This window comes from Danio aesculapii, chromosome 7 (genome assembly GCF_903798145.1).
Source record: "Danio aesculapii chromosome 7, fDanAes4.1, whole genome shotgun sequence".
In the NCBI taxonomy this organism is placed as follows: domain Eukaryota; kingdom Metazoa; phylum Chordata; class Actinopteri; order Cypriniformes; family Danionidae; genus Danio; species Danio aesculapii.
In genome coordinates this window covers 69185385-69212983 of record NC_079441.1, presented here as the reverse complement: position 1 = coordinate 69212983, position 27599 = coordinate 69185385, and the positions used below count along the sequence as shown (strand labels likewise).

The following is a 27599-nucleotide window of genomic DNA, read 5'->3' as shown; positions in this document are numbered from 1 at the left end:
ATTTGAAGTGTTTGATTGTGTTCACCGTCTAAAATATATATATTTTTTCTCTGTTCCAGGGACATAAAGAACAACATAATCACACATATTGAGCCAGGAGCCTTTTATGGACTTTTCTCCCTCAAAAGATTGTGAGTATTTTTCTGTCTTGCTTGTAGGGTTGTTACACACACTACCAGTCAAAAGTTTGGGGCAGTACAATTTTTAAATGTCTTAAAATAAACTTATCCTGCTCACCAAGATGAATTTTCTGCTTCATTTTTCCAGTATTCAGTCACATGATCCTTCAGAAATCACTCTAATATTAATTATTATTATTATTAATATTATTATTATTATTATTAATGGTAATAGTAATAAAAGCAATAATAACAGGAGTAATAATTTCATTTGAAACTACACACAAAAAGAAAGCAGTTATGTAAAATTTTAATAAATATTAAATTTTTTTTACATTTAATAAATGCCACCTTGATGAACAGAATAATTGAAAATGACCAGTAGTGTGTGTGTGTATTTATCTATCTATCTATCTATCTATCTATCTATCTATCTATCTATCTATCTATCTATCTATCTATCTATCTATCTATCTATCTATCTATCTATCTATCTATCTATCTATCTGTCTGTCTGTCTGTCTGTCTGTCTGTCTGTCTATCTGTCTGTCTATCTATCTATCTATCTATCTATCTATCTGTCTGTCTGTCTGTCTGTCTGTCTGTCTGTCTGTCTATCTGTCTGTCTGTCTGTCTGTCTGTCTGTCTGTCTGTCTGTCTATCGATCACTCGATCGATCGATAGATACACACACTATATATATATATATATATATATATATATATATATATATATATATATATATATATATATATATATATATATATATATATATATATATATATACATACACACACACACACACATGTATGTGTATACACATGTATGTGTATGTATATATATATATATATATATATATATATATACAGCCAACCTGATTCCTGGATTAACCTCTATATTGATCTTGGAACAACATTCCAGTCAGAAATAAGGGATACGTTTACCGTTTATGTTAAGTTTAAGCTTACGGTTCGGTTTCTGCATGATTGTTATCCAACTACTATTCCCCTCTTATTTTGGGAATAATTTACAGTTATGGTTGGGCTTTTCGCCTTTCCTTCTCTTTATTGTATCTTTTTTCTTTCTTTCTTTTTCTTTCTTTTGGACTTTTTTGCTCAATACTATATTTTCTTTTTTGAGGTATTATTATTATTATTATTACTATTATTATTTATTTATTTATTTATTACAAATGTGACATAGATGCAATATTTTTTCAAAAATCGAAACGATATTTAAAAACACAATATTGCTTAAAAAATTAAAAAATAAAATCAAAAAAGTATTCAAAATATTTTAAAAAATTTATCAAAATGATAATAATGCAGTGGTTTACATCCCTCTGGTAAAAAATATAATACATATAATAAAAACAACAAAAAATATGTAGAATAATTAAAAAAAATTTATAGATATTTTCAAGAGAGAAGCAAAGACCAAGAGCTAAAACTACTCTAAAACCTAAATAAATACAAATTTATTATAAATCCTAATTAGAAAATCTGATCTGATGTGACTGCAAAAACAATAGCTCTCACGAGTGACGTTATTGTGGAAACACTCCAATTTAAGTAAAAGCTCTAAAAACCTAGTGTAAATTGAAATCCATGCCAAAAAAGGAAGAAAAAATACAACAAAAATATTTTTTACAGCAGCCAGTGTATTTTATAAACATTGCATTGAGTTTTATTTGCAAAACTTTTTTTTTTCTTGATTTTTTTATTTTTTTTTTATTGTTTTTATTTATTTTTTATTATTATCATTATTAATATTTGTGATTTTATTTAATTAGTTGGTTTCTGTTGCTACATTGCATTGTAGAGCAAATGTATGCGGTTGTAGATTTGATTCCATACAGTTTTCACCGTTGGGTGTGTGTGTGTATGTGTGTGCGCAAACACAGGGCTAAGACTTCATCTTTCGGCAGTTCTTCACTCCAGATGGACGATGTCCAGACAGCTCCCTGCACAGCATGACTGATGCTATCTGCTTTAACATGCCAGTAGTTGTGTGTCTGTTCATGAACTATTGAAAGCAAGAGACTCTTAGAAAGAAAGAAAGGAGAGTTTTTCTTTGTTTTATGCCGAGTAAAGTAAGTGGAGTGTGTATGTGTTGAGCGGTGGGTTATATATGTTGCGTGTATGGCACAGCCGTGTAATCTGACTCAGTCCTTGCCAATATAAACTGCTCTTTGGCTGGCTAAATGGAGAAAGTATGCTGCTCCCCTGGAAAAGAATCGCAATCGTAGGATCTTTTGAGAGACTGCACAAGCTTTTTAACTCAAGTTACTCTGCCAACACCAGAGAAGAAAATGGTGAAGTTTCTAGGAGTCTCATTTATAAATGTGGAGTATATAGACACAAATCAAGGGGTGGAAATGTGTGTACACTGTAAAAACCATTAGTTAGTGTACTTTAAAGTTCGCTTGAACTAAAAGCTGCAACCTTATTTTTTATTTTTTGTATTCAGTTCCTAGAGAAATGGAATATTAAATCAGAAAGCAGTAGGCGTGGCTTGTTTTTTCTACTGTGAGCTGATTGGATGTAGTAAAGTAGGCGTTTCATTTAGATAGTCAAGAAAGGGGTTTCAGGAGAGTTATTACAGCCTAACAGACACCCCCTGCTCACTATTTCTGTTTGTTGTCATAGCAACAGTTGGAGGGGCGTGGTTAAGTATGTTAGCCACGCCCCAATACCTCAGACAGACGTAATCTGAGAATTTAACTGAAAACAAAGAGGAAGTGCATTTTCAGACTTCATTTTTAAATTACAAGGTTAAACTGTTTGTTTTTATCTTAATGATATGCACAAATGAATTGTTCACCACAACACTAGCAATGTGAGCCAGTAAAATCAATATGGCTAGTTTTGATTACATGTGTACTTTAAAAAAGTGAGTAAACCCGTTGACTTTATTTTTAAAAGGTGAGTAAATCTGTTGTAACTTGGAACGGTTAAGTTGACTTAATTCGTAAATAAATACAAAGGTTTTAAGTTCGGATTGAGAGATGTAAACTCTGGATTTTGAGGTGTGAAGTAAGAAATTGTGAGATGTAAATTCAGAATTGTGTGGTGTAATGTCCGAATTGCAAGGTATGAAGTGAGAAATTGAGGTTTAAACTATGAATTTTGAATAGGGAATGAGTTGAGAGAAATATATTCTCATTTATTCCATTCACTTTATTGAATATATTTATGAATTTATTTATTTATTTTGTATTAATTTTTGTATTTACTTATTTTTTGTATGTTTGTGATTTTTTTTTTTTTTTTTGTTTATTTTTATTAATTAATTCATTTATTTGTATTCGTTTATTTGTATTGTTTTTGTATTTATTTATTTATTGTATTCATTCATTTGTATTATTTGTTTTTGTATTAATTTATTTATTTGTATTTGTTTATTTTCTGTATTTTTTGTATTTACCTTTGTATTTTTGGTATTTATATATTTTTTGTATTAACGAATTAATTTATTTGTATTTCTTTATTAGTATTTATATTTTGTATTAATTAATTTCTTTTTTGTATTAATTATTTAATTTATTTATTTTTATATTTATTTTTCGCAGTTTTTTGCTATTTATTTTTTTTATTTACTTATTTGTATTTTTTATTTTTTGTATTTATTTGTATTTATTTAATTGTATTTATTTAGTTTTTTATTTATTATTATTTATTTAATTTTTTTTGTGGGGAAGGTGTTGGTTTTTGTGGCTTGTATTATGTCTTTGTTTTTATATTATTAATAGCTGTCTTGTGACTGGCCCAAAAACAATTCTTCTTAGGGAGATAAATAAAGATTAATAAAGTAATAAAGATTTTAAAAAAATTAATCAATCTGTGACAGAAACGAGCTTCAATATAAATAATGCAGCATTTATAAATACATAATTATACATTTATGTAAAAAGTAAGCGTCACCCATACGAAGAGCTGTTTTAAAGGTTGGAAATGAGCAATAAGGGGTTCAAGCTTTATCCACCAGAAAAAAGACTAAATGATTACTTAACTTTTAATCAATTGATGCTTTAGATGATGAATAATAAGCATTCATTCCCTTTATCATATGGTCGAGCCTCACATTCCTGCAGTTAAGCCGTCTGGTATGACAAACACTTCCATTTCCACTCAGAGTCACATGAGCCTGTGGGAAATACACACCAAATAGGATGAAATCATCTGCAGTTTATGCTGTTTTTTATGTCATGTACACTCTCAGAAATAAAGGTACAAGAGCTGTCACTGGGGTGGTACCTTTTTGAAAGGTACATATTTGTACTTAAAGGGTACTTATTAATACCTCAAGAGTACATACTAGTACCAAAGAAGTACAAAAGAGTACCTCTGAGGTACCAATATATACCTTTTAATTACAAATATGTACCTTTCGAAAAGGTACCACCCCAGTGACAGCTCTTGTACCTTTATTTCTGAGAGTGTAAGATATTATCAAAGATTTTATATTAAGCTAACTAGTGTTTGCAAGTTATTTCAAAAATGTAATTAGTTACTGATTACATTCATTACATTTCTATTTAAATTGCTTTTCTAATTACATTGTCTCCCCCGCAGTCAAAAGACATTCGCTATAGGTGAATTGATTAAGCTAAATTGTCCGTAGTGTATGTGTGTGAAAGAGTGTGTATGGGTGTTTCACAGTGTTGGGTTGTGGCTGGAAGGGTATCCGCTGTGTAAAACATATGCTGGATAGGTTGGCGGTTCATTCCACTGTGGCGACCCCTGATTAATAAAGGGACTAAGCCGAAAAGAAAATGAATGAATGACATTGTCTGAGAAGTAACTTAGTTAACTAAAATACTAAAGATCCACAAATCTCAGCACATAAACGGTAGAAAAAAAAAATCCGTCCAAGACATACTGAAAATAAAAATAAAGTTAAAAAGTCTTTATTAACATGGCTGTTATTTGAAAATAAAAAACACACTCGTGCACCTATGCATTTTTGCAAACTTGCTTTCGTTGGGGTGACGGTATTCAGGTGCGTCTGGAGATTACTTGAACACATGAAGAAAGGGAGGTGTAGAAAGGCAGTGAAAGCCCAGAAAGCAGCTGAAATCTCTCAGTAGTTCTTCAGCAACCGTCTGCCCTTCGTCAGTGTAAATAAATATTAGCTGCTTCAGTCCAACATCTACATTAGCAGGAGGATGAAGATGAAACCAGGGTGGACATTTCAGCTAGACAGTGATCTAAAACACAGCCAAGGAGACTCTCAAAGGCTTTCAGAGAAAGAAAATAAAGCTGTAGAATGGCCCAACCAATCACCTGACTCAAATCCAATAGAAAATACAAAATAAAGCTCAGATTTGATAGACCAGACCCACAGAACCATCAAGATTTTGACACTCTGTTGAAGTTTGTGATAAACTCACACCTGAGTAATGCATGTGACTTCATTCTCCATATGAGAGGCGTCTTTAAGCTGCCATCACTAAAAAAAAACTTTTATATAAAGTATTAAATACGTTTCAGTAGTTCAGCACTTTCTCCTTGTGTCATTTCATTGTTATTACACAACTCATTTTCCAGATTTTTTTTTCGTTTTTGTGTCTCGTTTTATTCTTATGTTTGTATTGTTTGGGTTTTTTTCGGTTTTGTTTCTGCATTTTTCTTTGGTTAGTCAGTTTAGTGGGTTGGGGTTTAGTGAGATCGTTTTGTTATATTTATTTCTTTGTTTTAGCAACACTCCTATTTTCTTTAATTCGATTATTTAACATTACATTTATAATGCATTCTCTATTCATTGTCTGACATTCACTATATATTAAATACTTAATTTGTTTCACTTAATAAGTGGTCGTCGTATTCTCTTTCATCCAGCATCAGTAGACTCACTGATTGTTACGTTTCATCCTCTTTAATATCTTAACAACTTAAACACGTAACAACCCAAATCAGGTTCAATTCCAGCTCCTTTTTCCCTGGTAAAAAAAACAAAAAAACATGACATGTTCAATACTTATTTTTCCCGCTGTTATTCAAATATGTTTAAATAACTAAACCGTACAGAAAATATTATAACTCAAACAATAATGTTGAATCTGTTAGTTAGTCTTCATACAGTAAAGGGAGAAATAAAGTCTGTATTCCAGCATAATTCTCAAACGTCAGACAAATAATGCACAGAGGAGAAAAATAAAACCATTTAAACTTTAAATAATAATGAAATGTAAATACAACAGTGAAATCGTGTAAGATGGAAAAATCTAGTCTTCCTTTTATATAGAGAACACAATGTCAACCCTTAATTCTTTAAATTTGAGTCCTGACATTATATAAACAACATATGAATCAAGTTAATGACACTAGATTTCATTTATGCACATGATATATTGACAAATTAAAAATATATTATTGTTTCTTAAGCATATCCATATCAAATATTTTCTTAGAATTATGGATAAGATTAACACTAATTCAGTTAATAATTAGTATATATTTCATTAATAATTAATAATAAAGCATATTCAGTTCTTTTGATAAGGGATGAATGTTCTTTAGTTGATAAAAGATGCATCACTGATTCTCTGAACTGATTTATACAGAACTGTTAAATTTATGTACAGCGTTTAAGGATGTACATGGAGAATTAATTACTTTTATTCTCTTACTTTAGTTTTTCAGCTACAAAAAATGTTAAATTAAAGTTAAAAAACGCATTTTGGGACTTTAATTTTCCAATTTTAAGCCATTTATGCTGCCTATTTCACAAACATGACTTTTTATTTTGCTGATTTCATGCAAAGATTTCTTTTATTTTCATCTTAATATAATTCTCAACTGGATATACTGTGTGCCTTTGTGTTCTTAAATGTTGGAGTGAAGTTTGTGATAAATCAAAATGCTGTTTTTTTTTTATGTCTCACGCTTGTATGTCTGAAGTATGTGGCTTGACATTAAAGCGAGCGATTAAATGGGGTTTGGAGGCTTTTGCCAGAGAAACATGCTGTGTCCTGTCGTGGAGCCGAGATTGACAGTAATAGCTGTGTTTTGTCTGGGATGTAATGCTAGTTTGGCTGTCAATATTGAAAAATATATAGACAGGATGAGATGATTTCCTAATTGATGTTTGGCGAGGTGTGTCTTTTATGTTTTATAAGAGGTGTTTTGTTGTAACAAATGCAGTTATTTAAGGTTGTGCCTGTGCATTTTCTTTTCTCTCTAGGACCAGTTGATTTAAAGAAATCTATTCAAAATATATTTTTAAGTAAATCAAAAGGCAAATAACATCTTAAAAAACATTAAAAACGCTGTAATAATATTTAAGAAAATAAATTATATATATATATATATATATATATATATATATATATATATATATATATATATATATATATATATATATATATATTAATTGCTGCATTCAGCGTACTCTGCTTACTCAAAATGCTGTATTCAGATAGTAAGTGTTTAAAAAACATTTTAAAACAAAAGATTTTAAACAACATTTGTGTATATTCGTATTTAAACATAATATTTGTGTAATGCATCTTTATTATTATTTATATTATTATTTATTTATTTAATATATTTATTTTGTTGTTATAATTATTTATATTTATTATTATTACTAATATATTTTTAATCATTTTATTTATTAATTTAGTTATTTATGTTATGTGTATTTTTATTATTTGTTTGTTATTTATTCATTTTATTTGGTTATTTATTTGTTATTTATTTATTTAGTTGTTTATTTTTTAGTCAATTTTTTGTTTATTTGTGTATATTATTTTTTATCTGTTGTGCTTATTTTTATTTTTATTACATATCTTTATGAACAACATTTTCTCTAATGTTTTGTACTTTGCAGAGACTTGTCCAAAAACCTGATCGGCTGCCTCCATGTGGACGTGTTTAAAGGTCTCACAAACCTTGTTAAGCTGTAAGTCATGTTTTCATCACTGTTATAAACTTAAGCAAAGGGGGGGGGGGGGTGGTGGTCTTTGAAATACCTGTTCTTCAACATAATTAAATTAATTCATGGAAATAGGGGTTATTTGTAGCGCAACACACATTCACAGCAGCAAGCAGATTTATTTATATATATATATATATATATATATATATATATATATATATATATATATATATATATATATATATATATTTTTTTTTTTTTTAATATTATTATTATTATTATTTAAAAAAAAATATTAATATAATTTTGTGTTTTTGTTATTTTTATTAGTTTTCTGTCTGTATACATATTTTTATTTTTTATTTTTTAAATTCTATTTAGGTTAATCTATTAGAAATATGTAATTGACACTGAGGTGAGACAAAATCCCTCCAACTATTTGTTTTGAAGTTTTTTTTTTTCCATGTAAATAATAAATAGATTTTCAGTTGCAAGTTGATTTCAGCTGTTGCAATTCCTTTAAAAGGCTCAAGGGGGAAACCGAAAATGAACCGAAATATGTTAAATTACTCCAAAATCTTTTCGTCATTTGACTTTTGTTGTTTTTAGTTTTTGTTGACTATAACAGCTCTTGCCATACACACAAAAAAATAAATAAACACAAACATTCTGAATATTATGGCTGTGAACGGTGTTAATAAATATCTTATAGTTTAATTTTCAGAAATCTATAATTTGCTCAGTGTATATTCATGCCAATATCTTGGCTGGTTTATGCCAGTCATAGAGAAATAAATATGACTTCATTCGTTCAAAATTGTTGATTCGTTTAAAAAAAAAAAAGTGTCTTGCAAGTGAAATAACATATAAAAAGCATCTAAAATACTAATATAATAATATATATTTAAAAGCAGAAGCATAAAATTAAATATAACTAGTTAGAAATAGATGTGAAACTGAAATAAATGAATTTGAAATAAATGGATTCGTATATTGCAGTTATTTGAGGATCTATTTATGCTTTTTTTTTTACTCTAAGACCAGCTGTTACATTTAAAGACAATTATTCAAAATATTTTTTGACACAAATCAAAAGTGAAATAACCCAAATCAATAATATTTTATTTAGTGATTCATTTAGAAATAAAGCAAGTGTCTTGAACAAAACATTGAATCATTGATTTAAATGATTTGTTAAAAAAAAAGATTCATTCTGAAACGAGACTTCACATTGTTTAAGTGATCTGTTTATAAATAAATATATATATAATATTTAATTAAATAAATATGTAATTTTTTTACATGCATGCATGCGCACAATTCAAGGCAAAATGATTACATATAATATAACTGAGAAAAGATTTTCAAGGTTTTAATAACTAATTATCATGTCTTTGCCATAATGATAGTAAATAATATTTTACTACATAGTAATCAGCTTAAAATACAATTTAAAGGCTTAGCTAGGTTAATTATGTTAATTAGGTTAATTAGGCAAGGCATTGGACAACAGTGGTTTGTTCTGTAGCCAATCAAAAATAGTGTTTAGTAATAGTAAAAGTACCTTAAAAATTATTCATTCATTCATTTTCCTTCGGCTTAGTCCCTTTATACATCAGGGGATGAACCGCAAACTTATCTAGCATATGTTTTACATAGCGGATGCCTTTCCAGCTGCAAACCAGTACTGGGAAACACCCATACACACTCACTCTTATACACTATGGCCAATTTAGATTATTCAATTCACCTATAGCGCATGTCTTTGGACTGTGGGGGAAACCGGAGCACACAGAGGAAACCCATGCTAATACAGGGAGAACATGCAAACTCCATACAGAAATGCCAACTGACTCAGCCGGGACTCAAACCAGCAGCCTACTTGTTGTGCGCCGATAGTGCAACCACTGAGCCACTGTGTCGCCGTACCTAAAAACTTATAAATAAATACACATAGCTTTCATTCTAGCCAAACTAAAGGCAATAACAAAACAAATATATATAAGAAAATACAGTGAAAATGTCTTTGCTCTGTTAAACATTCAATTATCATCGGAAGGCTAATAATTTAACCTTCAGTTCTATGTGATAGACAGTAAATAACATTGCACACCCTTATACTGATACACATTTCTCCCTGAATATAAGACACAGCACATTTCAATAATGCTAATTTCACAGATTTCTCCATCTGTCCGCCCGTCCTTTCATATTAGCAGTGATGATGAAAAAACAAATGTCATTGCGGATGTTCGTCTGTGATTCATTAGCCTAATTACCCTTCACAGAAAGCTAGCGCTCCCTGAAACAGGTGTTGTTGGATGAGCGAGTTAGCCTTAGCATTAGCGTTGACTACCCACGGGTTTCAAGACAGCTGCAGGTGTGATAATCTAGTACATTACACCTGATCCAGTCATTTCAGTTTAAACAGGTTTACCCCCAAACAGATGTGATGTCAAGGGTACAGAGGAACAATGCAACATAAGCCGTTTGTAAAGAGGCGTTTTAGCTTCATATGCTAATCGGTCCAACTTGAATAAACAGGATTAGCATTACAGTATTATTATCTTTTAGCTGATGTAGCATTTTTGTCAAGTCTTTGTGAAATCAAAACTTACAGTGTTGGTTTTGTTAGCTCATGGTGTTATTCTTATTCTCTCCGTGTAAGTTAATCCACCGAAAAAGATGTTTGTTTTGGTAATCGTCGATCAAATCTGACTACGTCTCCACGTTTGAAGCATTGGCTTCCATAGCAACTGTATATTAATATTTTTTTTAACCACGCCCCTCTTATTGTTAATTTGCTGTGAGAGAATGATGCGCTAAAAGAAAGCTCCGCCCCCTGTTTATTATTCCGTTTTAGTTGCAAGTACATCAGCACACTGAAATAATAGTCTATACTTGAAAGTGATCTAGTTGTTCAACTGTTAGCATATGCCTAGCATGTTGTTAGCATGATTTAACATGTTACAAGCATGTTTTAGCAGCATTGTTAGCATGTTTGTTAACAACTTGCTGTTAGAATGTTAACAAGGCATTTACATTTGAATTTTTTGACGTAACTTTTCTAACGCTTTTACATGTTTTTAGCATCTTTACAGCATGATTTCAGCATGTTGTTAGCATGTTTAGCATTGCTTGTCTAATACGATTTAATTAGCATGTTGTAGCAAATTACTAACATGTTTTAGCTTGAGTAAACAATGCTAGGATGTTGTGTCCCATTTTTTTCTAGCATTATTGCACTGTGTTTTAGTGCATTATTTTGGTGATCTTCAATCAAATCTGACTCTTTGGTTCTGCTTTTGGAGTGTCGGTCCTTCAGTTGACATAAACCTGAGGGTTTCCATAGCAACTGCTTATGAATATTTTTTAGAAAAACCCCTCTAATTGTTAGTTTGCTATGAAGGAAGGATGCGCTAAAAAGAAAGCACCGCCCCTCCTGCTCAATATTCTATACTATATATATAGTCTATTATTGATAGTAATTTAGTTGTTAAAATATTAGCATATGCCTAACATATGCTGTTATCAGCATGATTTTACATGTTACAAGCATCTTTTAGCAGCATTGTTAGCATGTTTTAACAACTTGCTGTTAGTGTGTTAACAAGGTATTTACTTTTGAAGTTTTTTACCATAACATGTCTAACGCTTTTACATGTCTTTTAGCATCCTAACAGCATGGTTTTAGCGTGTTGCTAATAGTTTTAGCATTGCTAGTCTAATTTGATTTAATTATGTTGTAGGTTGATAGTATGGTTTTAACATTGCTAGCATGATAACGTAGCTAGTCTGCAATGATTTACCATGCTATTAGTGTTATCTCTGCTGAAAAATCCAGCTTAAACCAACCTAGGCTGGTTGGCTGGTTTTAACTGGTTGACCAGCCTGGTTTTAGAGGGGTTTTGGCCATTTCCAGGCTGGTTTCCAGCCATTTCCAGCCTGGTCTTAGCTGGTCAGGCTGGAAAATGACCAGCTAAATCCAGCTAAAACCAGCTTGACCAGCCTGGTTTAAGCTGGACATAGCTGGTTTTGGCTGGGCTCCCAGCATGGCTAGGCTGGTCAAGCTGGTTTTTGCTGGGCATCTCCCAGCCTGACCAGCTAAGACCAAGCTGGAAATGGCTGGAAACCAGCCTGGAAATTGCCAAAACCCCTCTAAAACCAGGCTGGTTGACCAGCTAAAACCAGCCAACCAGCCTAGGCTGGTTTAAGCTGTTTTTTCAGTAGGGATAAAATGCTCCTAGCAGGCTTTTACCACATTGTTGCATTGATAAGAAGATTACCCATGTTTTTAGCACAATAAATGGTGTAATATTTTGTAAGAGTAATTATTAATTTCATTTATCAGCTGCAGCTCAAAATATGCAAGGACATCTCAAAGGGATGGTTCACCCAAAAACTGACTCACCCCTCACTTATCTCAAACCGTTAGAGAGTTTTTTCTTCTGTTCAACACAGAAGAAGATATTTAGAAAAATGCTGAAAAACCTGAAACCATCGACTTCCATAGTAATAGTTTTTTTTTATTATGAAGTCGATAGTTTCAGGTTTCCAGCTGTTCAACAGAAGAAAAAAACAGAAATGTTTGAAGTAAATAGTGAGTAAATAAAATGTTTTTTGTGAACTATCCCTTTAAAATAAAACTAAACTTGATTTTACCGTTGAATCCATTTGGCATGATGCATTTTTCTCATTACTTAACCCTTTTTTTTTGTATAGAAACCTTTCGGAGAACAAATTTTCTTCGCTTTCTCAAGGGATTTTCGACAGCCTTGGCTCTCTGAAGATACTGTAAGTGTTTGATTCAGTTTTGCATACATTAAAGCCCTGCTCACACCGTGAGATTTCGGCCACGATTTTGTCATGTGGGACAAATTTGGGAAATCCTAAAAGATTCCTGAAATCCTAGGCTAAAACCTGTGATCTTTGATCATTGACATGTTCACATACAGCCACTTAATACCCGTTGTGATAAGATTTTTCCTCCGATGAAGTTCTGGCAGAGTCAGAAAATTTCAGACACTTTCCTGCAGTGTAACAACAGCTGCAATGAGCGTCAATTCAAGAAACAATAGGAGCACAGAATCTGATCATGCAATCCATGCGACAATTCAAATGACCGCGGGGAAATGTCCAAACACTTTTTGTTTTCCTGGTTTTATTATCGAGACACGCTGTGAGCAAAATTGCCGCTACAGATTGTTTACGCTTGCTGTGAGGAATCATTTCAGAACGCGGGATAGTGAAAGTGTCACGAGTGGATGACGTCAAACTCCTTTCTTTCGTGTTTGGTTTGTCTTTTATTGTCATTCAATCTAACATTCAAAAGTTCACACTTAGATGATCCATCAAAAGCTTGTTTGCCATGCTGTCCCGGGAGAGAGCCCTGAGCTCAAGGGATCCTTGAGCCCGGGGCTTCCTCCCGTTCGCAGAGCGAGAGCGGAGCTTGAGTTCGGTGGATCTCAGAACTCCCCGGCTGCAGTAGCTAAGGGAACACGTGAGGGAAAAAAAAGGGGGCTAGACAAATGCTTGATTGTTATGCATGATGTATATCTTGGGTTGGTGGGAGGAAACCGGAGAACCCGGGGAAAACCTACGTGGACACGGGGAGAATATATGAACTCCTCACAGAAACGCCTACCGACCTGGCAGGACCAGGGCTGGCAGAGTTCTTGCTGTGGGGCTAACAGTGCTAACCACTGGGCCGCCGTGCCACCCAGTCTATGGTAAAGGAGGAGAATGGGGAGGAAGAGGGGTTTCTTCCAATCGAAGATAAAGTGGACTGAAGACTGTGGTTATTTATGTAGCTTATGGCTCTTATGATTGGATGATAATGATTAGCCTAATACGAGACCGGCTGTAATAAATCATAAGCACGTGATCCTCTCGAAGTTAGCTTATAAATAAACTTCACTTATTACAACTGAGCTCTTACAGTCTGACATGGGAGCCATGTTCGTGCAGTCTGACATGCAATCGTTCAGGATTATAAAAAAAAAATCGCAGTGTGAGCCGGCCTTTAAGTGAAAAACGAAATGCAGATTGTTGTTTATGAATGTTTATTAGTTTAAACCCTTGAGGTAAGTTCCCATAACCCTCGGTGTCTCTTCAAACATGCATGTTTATGTTCAGATAGGGCAGATTTTACCAGGCTAACATGAACACGTCTGTTAACCCAGACGCTGTAGACAGGAATGTTGTTGTGATCTTATCAGAAGTGTTTCAGCTCTCATGTGCTTTTCTCCATCTTGTTCAGGGAGTTTGACAGCCCTTATCTTCTGTGTGACTGTAACCTGCAATGGTTGGTGGTCTGGATAAAAGAGAAGGCCATAGGAGTGAAGGAAACTCGCTGCTCGTTCCCTCGATCCCTACAGGGTCAGTTAATCACCTCGCTCAAGGCCGAGACGCTCACCTGTGGTAAGAACACACACACTTACGTTGGAATTGGGGGTTTCTGAGGATACTCCATTGGCATAATGTATCCTATGCAGTAAGAAACGCTCATTATGTGGCCTTAACCCAACCCCTACCCCTTAACCCTACCCTTACAGGAAACCTTTGTCAGTTTTCTGAATGACAAGATCCCTGTTAGCTATGATTTTGAAGTGTTTTGAGATACTAGGACAAAATGCATGTCCTCATAAACCACCTCAACATTGTAATGGCTAGGTCAGACCATGCTATTATACAAATGTCTGTCCTCGTAAACCACAAAACCAGTGCAAGCATGTGCGCACACACATACACATAAACACACAGACATTTGTTTTGCTATGTTAGTGAGGGCATTGCCTACATTCAGTTGTTTTTCTATCAGTTTAATGATGTTTTCTGGCCTAATTCCACCCCTAACATACACATCACAAAAATGTGTCAATTACAAGTACAAGATGCAGGTAAAAAACAAAAGTCTCGGGGCGATTTATATGTTTTTGTTGAGCGAGGGCAAGTAAAATGTAAAATCATATTACACCCACGTGCGCACACACTTTTATAAATTAATATTTGTATTATATTTAATTTATATTAATGACAAATAAAGCTTTTTCCTTATTGTGTATCTTTATTTATTATTATGTTGTGTTTGTTTTGAAAAAAAAAAAAGCTTTAATCTTGGAATATAGTGTATACATATACATGCCCTCACTCACCATTCACTTCCCTCCAGCTCATGCATGCACATCTAAATTAAATAAGCGCCTTATTTTGTCATAATTGAACGACATTGTACAACAAGAAATCTGATAAGGATAAAGAGGAAGTTTTCCATGCTACACAAATGTATTCTAAGACAAAAGTGACCAAAGTTGCAGAAATAAATGCATTTTCAAGAAGAAACTGGAGGAAAACATGATTTTGAGCTCTTTTACTGACACAAAAACCCACTTTTAAGCACTAGTCAGATCACACGATTTTATTGTCGCTTACAAAACGTCAGTATGTCAGATTATGCTTTTTGTTTTCTTGATAAAATCTTGAGTTGTCGTGGATAACAAATGTGCCAGACTACACGTTCCTTCACGATCAGTCATCCCATGACGTCTACGACGAGCGTTATTTCCCAAAGCAGTCACAAGTGTTGCTATAATGATTCTTATGTTTCTTATCTCAATTTCATTTTTTTTTATCCTATTTCAGTCTCAATAAACACTGATGCTTGCTGACAACTAATAATTACATTATTTAAGGGCATTCATTACCACATGGATTGGACCAAACTTGTTTCGTTTTTATTATTTAGATATTTTATTTGAAATCTAAATGTATATTTTCCTGCCATGGGTTTCTTATTAAACAATCCCTCGCCTGAATTTGCTGCGAGCGAGACGGATGAAATGAAAGCACATAAGCAGCAGCAGAGAAAACTCAGATGCTTGAGACAAAATCTTTGAAATAATGACATATTAAAAAAAAATAGCAAATATATAACAGAGATTTGTGATACAATCTCCGTGAAACATTCATTAAATCCTTATTTTCCTCACGGCGAAACAAATCATCCACCCGTATAGTAGGGCACAATCAAAAAATAAAATTTGTATATATGTTTTTAAATCAAATTTCGTTTGCTATCATTTTTAACTTAATTTTAATATATCTTGTGTTGGTCTTTTATCTATAAACAAGAATAACGAATAACATTTGAGATGATGCACTTTAAAAACGAGTCCGCTATATGTGCCAAAACACGACTTGCCATGAGATTGTGTAGATTTGTTAAATAAAACAATAATCTAGCCTAAATAAAATTAAAGTGAAAGATTCAGTTTCAGAGAAGCCTATATTAAACTGTTTTCACTATTAATGACTAATTTAAATAAGGCGGAAATGCTTTTGCAATATATTCGCAGCACTGAACATGTTCCCAGATTACCTCAGAAGAACAAACTCTGTTGGAAACATGAGAGAACTCAGAAACTCATTGTAAGGATGAAGATGTCTGCATATTTGTGCCAGTCCGTCAGATAAAATTGCTTAAAACAACTTAATATTTTAGAAAAGGTTGTTAAAGGTAGTTGGACTCTACAGGTTTACGCACGCACACACACACACACACACACACACATATACACAGCACGACACTTCCTGGCCCCAATCCAACACCTTCGTATGCTACTGCCCACTGGAGGGGGTAGGCGGGTCTGTGACCAGTGCCTCCATGGCTGCAGGACCTGATGGCTGCCCGCCCCTACCGGACTATATCCACACCCCCTGTTCCCATCCCATGTGGCAATGTTATGTCTTGTCGGTGTGTTTTTGTGCTAGATTGCTGGGGCTTTTTCTTTCTCCCTGATCTCACATTGCTCTAACTTAAGAGCAAGGTGAGAGGGAGTTTTTTTTTTTGCCTCTCTCTCCTGAATGTATCTTATTTCCTGTTCCACCTCCTGTGACCGGTCTTCCCTGGAGTTCTGATGTCTGTGCACGGTCGGGGGGTTCCATTTACCTGCATTTCGTTGCCTTGTACTTGTACATGTGTGATGACAATAAATTGAATCTAATCTAATCAAATCTTAAAGTTGGCAAAACCAATGATTGATCTTATCCACCCACGACCCACCCATAAGTAAATATGCAGCCTATTTTTTGATTACCTCACCAACGCGTTAACGGCAGCACCCACTGATATAACCGAGAAATGATGTGCTCCTATTGCACAGTGTCAACCATGTGACGGAACTCGTCATGAAGAACGAGAAAAAATTAAACATGCTAGACTTTCTGCGATAGTGTCGTTGCAGACATGGTATCTGTTGTCGTAAACTATGCTACGTTACACGAGACGAAATTATTGAATCTTGTGTCATGACACCCATTTGTCGTTTACTAATCTTCACGACACCCTACGTCAAGGAAATCGTGCCGAAATCATGACTAGTTCGTGTGATCTGACCGGGGCTTTACACAAAAAGTAAATAAGTTTGTTTGTTTGCGTTGTTGTTTTGTGTTGTTGTTTTGTTTTGTCTTTTAAGTTGTGCTTTTTGTTTAGTGTTTTTGTTTTGTTCCTATGTTGTAGACTAAACAGGACATCAGCTTTTCTGTGCCCTGTTGTACACTGCAGATGTAATCTAAAATAAAAACGAATTTGCATTGTTAGATATAATCTAACAAAATGACTAAATGTGTATTCAAAAAGAAACTCTACAGTTCTCCTACACCAAAAGCGAAGCAGTTCTGCTCTAAAAGCCCTCATTTCAGGCCTCCCATTTGTGTTGACTTTGGCTTTTCTAAACCATAGCTTGTGCAAGAACGACAATGAAACTGCTCTCGGGTCGCTCATTAATGTCAGTTTTTGCACACAGCATTCATCCGTGGCTCACCGCGCTGTATTTTCTCTCTCTCCTAAATTCAAATCCAAAAATTGCATTATTGGCATGACAAAAGTTACAAATGTATTGCCAAAGCATTTATAAAGTTTACATTAAAAAGAACATGTACAGTATATATAAAACACTATACATAAAAACATAGTGTTAACAGTAAATAATAGTAGTATAAATAAATAAATCAGTGTAAACTGTACATTTAACAATCACCGTTTAACATTTTAGGGTAGAACAGTTATAATAAATAATAATAATCAGTTTATTTTGCCAATATGTTTGCATGCAAGTGTGCATGTTTACCTGCATTTATTTTTGTGCGTGCATGTTTATATGCATGCGTCTTTGTGTGCGTGCTTGTGTTTGCATGCATGTGTGCATGTCTACGTGTGTGCATGAGTGTTTGTGTGCATGTTTTTGTGCACATTTGCATGCGTGAATTTTTGTGCGCTTGTTTGTGTGCATTCATGTTTGTGTGCGTGCGTGTGTGTATGTTTATGTGTGTGCATGTTTTTGTGCACATTTGCATGCGTAAATTTTTGTGCGTTCGTTTGTGTGCTTGTTTGTGTGCATTCATGTTTGTGTGTGTGCGTGCGTGTGTTTGCGTGCGTGTGTGCATGTTTACGGGTTTGCATGAGTGTTTGTGTGCATGTTTTTGTGCACATTTGCATGCGTGAATTTTTGTGTGTTCGTTTGTGTGCTTGTTTGTGTGCATTCATGTTTGTGTGCGTGCGTGTGTGTTTGCGTGCATGTGTGCATGTCTACGTGTGTGCATGAGTGTTTGTGTGCATGTTTTTGTGCACATTTGCATGCGTGAATTTTTGTGCGTTCGTTTGTGTGCTTGTTTGTGTGCATTCATGTTTGTGTGTGTGCGTGCGTGTGTGTTTGCGTGCGTGTGTGCATGTTTACGGGTGTGCATGAGTGTTTGTGTGCATGTTTTTGTGCACATTTGCATGCGTGAATTTTTGTGCGTTCGTTTGTGTGCGTTCGTTTGTGTGCATTCATGTTTGTGTGCGTGCGTGTGTGCATGTTTATGTGTGTGCATGAGTGTTTGTGTGCATGTTTTTGTGCACATTTGCATGCGTGAATTTTTGTGCGTTCGTTTGTGTGCTTGTTTGTGTGCATTCATGTTTGTGTGCGTGCGTGTGTGTTTGCGTGCGTGTGTGCATGTCTACGTGTGTGCATGAGTGTTTGTGTGCATGTTTTTGTGCACATTTGCATGCGTGAATTTTTGTGCGTTCGTTTGTGTGCGTTCGTTTGTGTGCATTCATGTTTGTGTGAGTGCGTGTGTGTTTGCGTGCGTGTGTGCATGTTTATGTGTGTGCATGAGTGTTTTTGTGCATGTTTTTGTGCACGTTTGCATGCGTGAATTTTTGTGCGTTAGTTTGTGTGCATTCATGTTTGTGTGCGTGCGTGTGTGTTTGCGTGCGTGTGTGCATGTTTATGTGTGTGCATGAGTGTTTGTGTGCATGTTTTTGTGCACGTTTACATGGGTGAATTTTTGTGCGTCCGTTTGTGTGCATTCATGTTTGTGTGCGAGTGCGTATTTGTGTGCGTGCGCATGTGTTTGCGTACAAGTGTGTGTGTATTTTTGTGCGTCCCTGTTTGCGTGTATGTGTGTGTTTGCGTGCGAGTGTGCGTGTTTTTATGCGTGTATGTGTGTTTTTGTGCGTGTATGCGTGTTTGCATGCGAGTTTGCGTGCAAGTGTGTATTTGCGTGCATGTTTTTGTGATTATTTGCGTGTGTGCATGTATGTTTATGCTTGTGTATTTGTGTGCAAGTGTGCCTGTTTACCTGCATGTATTTTTGTGCGTCCCTGTTTGCGTGCATGTTTGTGTGTATTTTTGTGCATCCCTGTAGGCGTGCATGTTTGTTTGCGCTTATGTGTGTGTTTGTGTGCATGTTTGCGTGCATGTTTGTGTGTGCGTGTTTGCGTGCATGTTATTGTGGATGTTTGCGTGCGTGTGTATTTAGGTGCGTGCATGCCTGTGTGCGAGTGTGTTTTTGTGTTTGCGTGTGTGTTTGCATGCTTTCGTGTTTTTGTGTTCATGTGCGTGCGTGTTTGAGTTTGTGTGTATGCGTGTGTGTGTTTGCAAGCGCATCATTGATGTTTTTACTGGTTTCCCTCTCTTTTTGTGACAGTTGTTAATGTATTGTGTCACTAAAAGGGTACAGTCCATTTTTTCCCCTAGTACAGGGGTGTCCAAACTCAGTCCTGGAGGGCCGGTGTCCTGTAGAGTTTAGCTCTAACTTGCTTCAACACACTTGCTAGAAAGTTTCTAGTATATTTAGTAAGAGCTCGATTAGCTGGTTCAGGTGTGTTTGATAAGGTTTCGAGCTTAACTCTCCAGGACACCGGCCCTCCAGGACCTTGTTTGGACACTCCTGCCTTAGTAAATATTGAAGTTGTGTTTTAAAGTCTACCTCAGTGAATTCAGGGTAAATGAGGTGTAATTTAAGGAAGAATGTCTCTCTCTCCATTGTTTTTCTCCATCATATCTCTCTCTCTTTTAGATGCTCCTCTAGAGCTTCCCTCCTTCCAGATGACTCCGTCGCAGCATCAGATCGTTTTTCAGGGCGACAGTCTGCCGTTTCAGTGCATGGCCTCATTCGTGGACGAGGACATGCAGGTTTTGTGGTATCAGGACGGGAAGATGGTGGAACCTGACGCCACTCAGGGCATCTACATCGAGAAAAGCATGGTGCAGAATTGCTCTTTAATAGCCAGGTAATGGAAACCGGGAGATGCCAATCCCTGTGCACCATTTTTCTGTATTCTGTATAGAGGAGATTCAGACTATGAGTAACGTTTGCCTTGGAGCAGAGCGATATTTATACCTGAAAATAGAACAGAAACTAACACTTGATCTGCAAACATTATGCTGGAAATTACCTGAACTTCAAGAGTCATTATTCTTCTTTAAAATAGAAACATACAAACACTTTAGAAACTAAGTATTATTATTATTTATGTATTTTTATACTGCTGTATTTATATAAAAAAGCAGAGAAAAGGTAATTCAACTATTAGTATGTTTAATTCATTATCTTTAGTTCAGGTTTTAGTCATTTTGTGATTTAGATGGACAGACGGGTAGGTAAGTATGTAGTTAGGTAGTTAGATAGATAGATAGATAGATAGATAGATAGATAGATAGATAGATAGATAGATAGATAGATAGATAGATTAAAACAGTTTGAAGAGATAGATAGATAGATAGATAGATAGATAGATAGATAGATAGATAGATAGATAGATAGATAGATAGATAGATAGATAGATAGATAGATAGATAGATAGATAGATAGATAGATAGATAGATAGATAGAGTTTGAAGAGATAGATAGATAGATAGATAGATAGATAGATAGATAGATAGATAGATAGATAGATAGATTAAAACAGTTTAGATAGATAGATAGATAGATAGATAGATAGATAGATAGATAGATAGATAGATAGATAGATAGATAGATAGATAGATAGATAGATAGATAGATAGATAGATAGATTAAAACAGTTTGAAGAGATAGATAGATAGATAGATAGATAGATAGATAGATAGATAGATAGATAGATAGATAGATAGATAGATAGATAGATAGATAGATAGATAGATAGATAGATAGATAGATAGATAGATTAAAACAGTTTAGATAGATAGATAGATAGATAGATAGATAGATAGATAGATAGATAGATAGATAGATAGATAGATAGATAGATAGATAGATAGATAGATAGATAGATAGATTAAAACAGTTTAGATAGATAGATAGATAGATAGATAGATAGATAGATAGATAGATAGATAGATAGATAGATAGATAGATAGATAGATAGATAGATAGATAGATAGATAGATAGATAGATAGATTAAAACAGTTTGGATAGATAGATTGTCAATCCTCTAAGTCAGGGGTCGGGAACCTTTTTACCTCAAATAGCCATTTTTGATTTGTTTGGCAAATGCATTTTTTAAAGAGCCATTGGTGTGTGCGTGTGCGTGGATACATATTACTACTCTAAATAATACAGGTTTAAACAAAACCTTTCTTTATGTCCATGCATAACTCAAAAATAAACAAATATGAAGCATCATGTTGAGTAAGTCCATAAATGTGAGAGGACAATTTATAGAACACCACTCATGAGTGTTGTTTGAATTGGTGTGCCAGCTTACCATAGACCATTTCAATGTGGTGATGTCATTACACCATGAACATTTCTTGCTTATCAACTGTAACAAAAGGCAATTCAGTTCTAGCTTAATGTTAAAACAGCATCATAACATCATTATTTATCAATATGTGGCACTTTTGGGATTCTCAGAAGCTATCGAAATTAAAAATGTAAAACAGGAAACACGTTGGGACCATTGTTTTCATTTACATCCCTCAAAATCGCCTATAGAAACAGAAGTTGTTTGCCCTTTATTGGTGTCAGGATTCAAGTTTATCCACAGCGCAGCACACGTGCATTGGTCGAAACGTCCTTTTATTGTCAACTGAATTCTTGCTGTAAATATTATTGAAGGAAAACCGCTAGAGGGCCATGTATTTTTGGTCAAATCTTTGCTTCCCCACCACTGCTCTAAGTTATTACTTTAGTTATGTATGCATACTTTTGTATATTAATATTTTGCGCTTCAATGTATATCCTGTTTGTATTAGTTTTCATAATTGTTATTACATATTAGTACATCCATTAGGACTCAGTTACTACAATGACATTTTTCATGTTTGAATTTTCATCTTAAACTGTATACTATATATATACAACACACACACACACACACACACACACACACACGCACACACAAAGATTATTTAATTTTTGGTCATTTTATTTATTTTTTAGTGTAGTACTTGAACTAAAACTTCACTTAGTTCCCAATGCAACCAATATAAAAACACTCATCATCTTTTTCAACTATAGAGTGCTGGAGGGATTGAATTACTCCACACCCCGAGGAAAACTTTGAGCTGAAACATTTGTGTCTGCTTCCTGATAAGTGTAAAATAAAACGTCAAGTCTGTGCCAATAGCCCAGTGGTTAATGGGTCGAGTCGACACATGGCATTACAGTGTATACAGTGACCCGAGTTCGATTCCCGGCTCCAGGTCCTTTGCAGATCCTGTTCCTCTCTCTGATTACCAGACTTTCCTGTCTATAAACTCCACTCTCCTATAACATTAAAGATTAAAAACTCCTAAAAATAATTAAAAGTAAATAAATATAACCTTAAAACATGAATATTCAAATGAGTGTGGATCACTACTTGAATTATTATTCAATTATTTTTGACGTTTAGTTGTAAGAAGCAATAGCACTGATGAATAATTTTTGTTTCACTTTTAGTTATGCATAACTTCTATTATTTCTGTTAGTTTCTAAAGCATATTTCCACATTTACTGTTTTTATTTCAGCTTTTGTTAAGGTTTTTTTAACTTTAGAGTGATCGTTCACCCAAAAATTCAATAATTTACTCGCCTTTTATTTGTTCCAAACCTTTCTGAGTTTCTTTGTTCTTTTAAACACTAAAGAAGACATTTTGAAGAATGCTGGAAACCTTAGGCATTGACTTTCGTAGTATTTGTTTTTCCTACTATGGAAGTCAGCGGTTGTAGGCTTTCAACATTCTTCAAAATATCTTCTTTTGTGTTCAACAGAAAAAAGAAACTCATGAAGGTTTGGAAACACTTGAGGGAGTAACATTTATAGGTGAATTATCCTTTTAACTAACATAATCCTGTTAAATATTAATTTATTTTTCTCTTCAATCCACATATTTTTCGGTCTTATTTGGTTCTCTCAGTGCGCTGACAATCTCCAACATCCAGCTGGGGTTCACAGGGAACTGGGAGTGTCGTGTGCGAACCAGTCGAGGAAACAACACCAGGACGGTGCACATCGTGGTTCTGGAGAGTGCAGCTAAATACTGCCTGCCAGACCGAGTGTCCAACAACAAGGGCGAGTACAGGTGAGTCTGATGAACACCACGACACAATCTAGCACCAAAGCTGCATCTTTTTTTAGATGTATAGTAAACAAAACAATAAATACAGTTTTTTATTTATGGTAACACTTTATTTTGATGGTCCATTTGAATATTAGTAGACTGTCTGCTTAATATCTGCTGATACTGCTCCTTCAACAGACATTTAACTGACTATAAGAAACTTTGCAAGTGAATGTCAACTTACACTAACCCTGACCCCAAACTAACACTCTACTTATAATCTAATGAGAATAAGATGGTATATAGATGCAATGTAACTGAAATTCAACAAATGGACCATCAAAATAAAGTGTGACCTTTTTTTTCTTCTTTTTTTAATGTAATTCCTGTATTTTCAGACGCATTACTCCAGTCTTCAATGTCACATGACATTATAAAGTACTTGTTAAAACTTGGTAAGGTGCTGAATGTAAACAATTTCTAAAAGCAATTTTATTGTTTGTGTTCAAATCAATATGAAAATAATTACACAGATTCTCTAGGATTTAGAGAGTCCAGTGAGATAAAGGCAAACATATTTGATATAAAGAGGTTTCTATTGTATTTTCACGTGAAATTTAAAGATAATATATGTTTTAAGAAAATCATTTCAGGTTAAAAATGTACAAATCTGCCTTCACAATCCTGAACTGTGGAGAACTTCTTTCTAAATCATGTGCTGACTTTACTGACAGTATCACAACAAATGTTGAGTTTGCCTTTTATTGATTTTAGCTCTTCACTGCACTCTAGTGGTGAGAGAAAGATGTGACACTTTAGTGCACAAGCTTACCTTTCATATAGATGTATCAAATAATACCCAAATGTGCTGCTTTTTATTTAAAAAAAATACATTTATTTTGATATGAGGCTATTTATTTTCTTAAGTTGTTTTCCTGCTACTTTTTGTGTCACTCATTATGCAAAAAATGCAGTTAGACTGACACTATTTCAGGTTATTGATTTTTTTTTTTTTTTTTTATGTCAAAATTATATATTGAGTTTGTTTTTTATATATAGCAATACATCATATAATTCAGTTTTATCACAAAAAAGAGTGCATTTTTTTTCAGCATTTAACCATGAACACACATCTGATATTTATTATAAGTTTAACAAACAACATTTTAGACACAATTCTAGAGCATAAACTTTGTGGCATGCTTTTTGTGTTTTCTACATGAATGAATCTTTTTCGAATGAATCATTTGACTCGATTCAGTGAGCCGTTCACAAAGACGGCCGTTTGCTTAATTTCAATATGAATCAACAGAAATCAAACAAATCAGTTATTCAGTGAATCACAATACAGGCACTTGTCGCCACCTACTGGCCATTATACTGTTATATTCATTTATCATTTAAATCATCTTCATTTAAACAGCTGATGTAAAAAAAAACAAACAAAACACTCATCATCACTATCAAAAATACTTTTAGAGAGATCAGTATTTGTCAGTATCGCTGTCGCCACTAGCTTGCATGGTTCGGGATCTATAGAGCTGCGCATCGTTGGTTTTGCTCTTCAATATTTGGACTCTGAGTGGTGATTTTTAAACCACACTGATTTGAGCTGAACTGAACTTAAACACTACAAACTGAACTACACTGTTCCTATTTACTATGACCTTTTATGTGAAGCTGCTTTGACACAATCTACATTGTATAAGCGCTATACAAATAAAGGTGAATTGAATTGAATTGAATATCGCACAGCCTGGTTAAGTTTATATTGAATTTACTGTAACATTATTCATAATTAACATTATTTTACTTGTGTATTTTACATTATAAACAAACAGTTACAGAGCTACAGCAGAAAATTTGTATCATACATATTGTGTTTTGTTCATGAATGAATCTGTTTTCAAATCAATTATTTAGCGAATCACTCAAGACAGGCACTTGTCGCCACCTACTGGCCATTATATTTTCACCTTCATTTATCATTTAAATCACATTCATTTAAACAGCTGATGTAAAAAAAACAAACAAAACACTCCTCATCACTATCAAAAATACTTTTAGAGAGATCAGTATTTGTCAGTATCGCACAACCTGATTAAGTTTATATTGAACTTACTGTAACATTATTCATAATTAACATTATTTTACATATGTTATGTATTTTACATTTTAAACAAACAGTTACAGAGCTACAACAGAAAATTTGCGCCACATATTTTTTGTTTTGGTAATGAAGAATAATGTTTTCAGATCAGTTATTCAGTGAATTTTAGATTAGATTAGAGTAGATTCAACTTTATTGTCATTACACATGTACACGTACAAGGCAACGAAATGCAGTTGTTCACCAGTGACCGTACATTAGCGAGAAAGATGCTGGGTAAAGAGAGCCGGTGTGGTGTTAGCTTTAGCCTAGCTCTTAGCCCACTGCGCTTCCCCCATCTTTGTTTACGTTCACTCATTAAGACAGGCACTTGTTGCCACCTACTGGCCGTTATATTTTTATTATCATTTATCATTTAAATCATCTTCATTTAAACAGCTGATGTAAAAAAAAAACATAATAGTAATAAAATAAAATAAAAAATACACTCAACACTATCAAAAATACTTTTAGAGAGATCAATATTTGTATCGCACAGCCTGGTTAAGTTTATATTGAATTTACTGTAACATTATGCTTAATTAACTTATTTATACATATTCATTTTACTTATGTATTTTACATTTTACACAAAGCGATATAGAGCCAAAGCAGAAAATTTGCGTTACATATTTTTTGTTTTGTTCATGAGTGATTCTGTTTTCAGATCAGTTATTCAGTGAATCACTCATTAAGATAGACACTTGTCGCCACCTACTGGCTGTTGAATTTACCGTAATGTTATGCGTTTCTCTGTGCATATGCAGATGGCCTCGGACGCTGGCCGGCATTACGGCATATTTGCCGTGTAAGCGCCAGGTGACCGGAGCAGGCATTTATTCGGGCAGCTCAGCAGAGGATCGGCGTGCATGGAGGAGATGTGACCGCGGTGGACAGTGGGCTGAAGACAACTACTCTCGCTGTGAATATATGAAAGATGTCACACGTGTGCTCTATATAATCAACCAGGTGTGGAACTTTCACATTTTTAATAGGGGTGTAACCAGGGTGTGAATTACAAGGGGGTTGGATGGGATTGACCCCCTTAATTAACGCTTGGTCGGTTGTATGAGGGGGTCAGCGCTTTTAATAGTGAGAAGTAGTTTTTAAACGGATCTGTATCTTTAGTAATGATATTAATAATTAAAATAATTGATCATGTAAATAAACATTTGAACACCCCATAGTGGTTCATACCATTAAAATTTCACAGTTTGTTTTCAACTGTACATATAAACTAGGGCTGAAGGATTTTAGAAAAAATTAATTGTGCAGACTTTTAATTGTCTTAATTTAAATGATTTATTGGACAATTCATTGGCAGGTGAGTTTTATAGTTTATGTAAGACATGTTTGTTGTCTCTTATTTCTTGTATTTTTTTTTTTCTTATGATGATCAGATGCCTCTGAATCTGACCAATGTGGTGCAGACGGCGCAGCAGCTGCTGGCTTACACCGCAGAGGCACCAAACTTCTCTGACAAGGTGGACGTGATCTTTGTCGCAGAGATGATCGAGAAGATCGGAAAGTTTGCAGAGAAGTATAAAGAGGTGTGTTGAACATTCATTTATGCATTCATAATTCATATATATATGTGAATATTTATTTATTTGTATTTTTTGTTTATTTTTATATATTTTATTTTATGTATTTATTTTATT

General features: G+C 34.1%; 1 protein-coding gene across 1 annotated transcript in view; it reads left to right on the top strand.

Annotated features, from left to right (window-relative positions):
* The window catches only part of LOC130232484 (adhesion G protein-coupled receptor A3), a 79965-nt gene that overhangs the window by 30823 nt on the left and 21543 nt on the right, over nucleotides 1-27599 (top strand). The window contains exons 3-10 of the mRNA XM_056462422.1: nucleotides 60-131; nucleotides 7953-8024; nucleotides 12723-12794; nucleotides 14260-14420; nucleotides 20340-20553; nucleotides 23646-23810; nucleotides 26706-26907; nucleotides 27339-27488. Coding sequence (XP_056318397.1) covers nucleotides 60-131; nucleotides 7953-8024; nucleotides 12723-12794; nucleotides 14260-14420; nucleotides 20340-20553; nucleotides 23646-23810; nucleotides 26706-26907; nucleotides 27339-27488 — 1108 coding nt within the window. The remainder of the gene's footprint in view (nucleotides 1-59; nucleotides 132-7952; nucleotides 8025-12722; nucleotides 12795-14259; nucleotides 14421-20339; nucleotides 20554-23645; nucleotides 23811-26705; nucleotides 26908-27338; nucleotides 27489-27599) is intronic.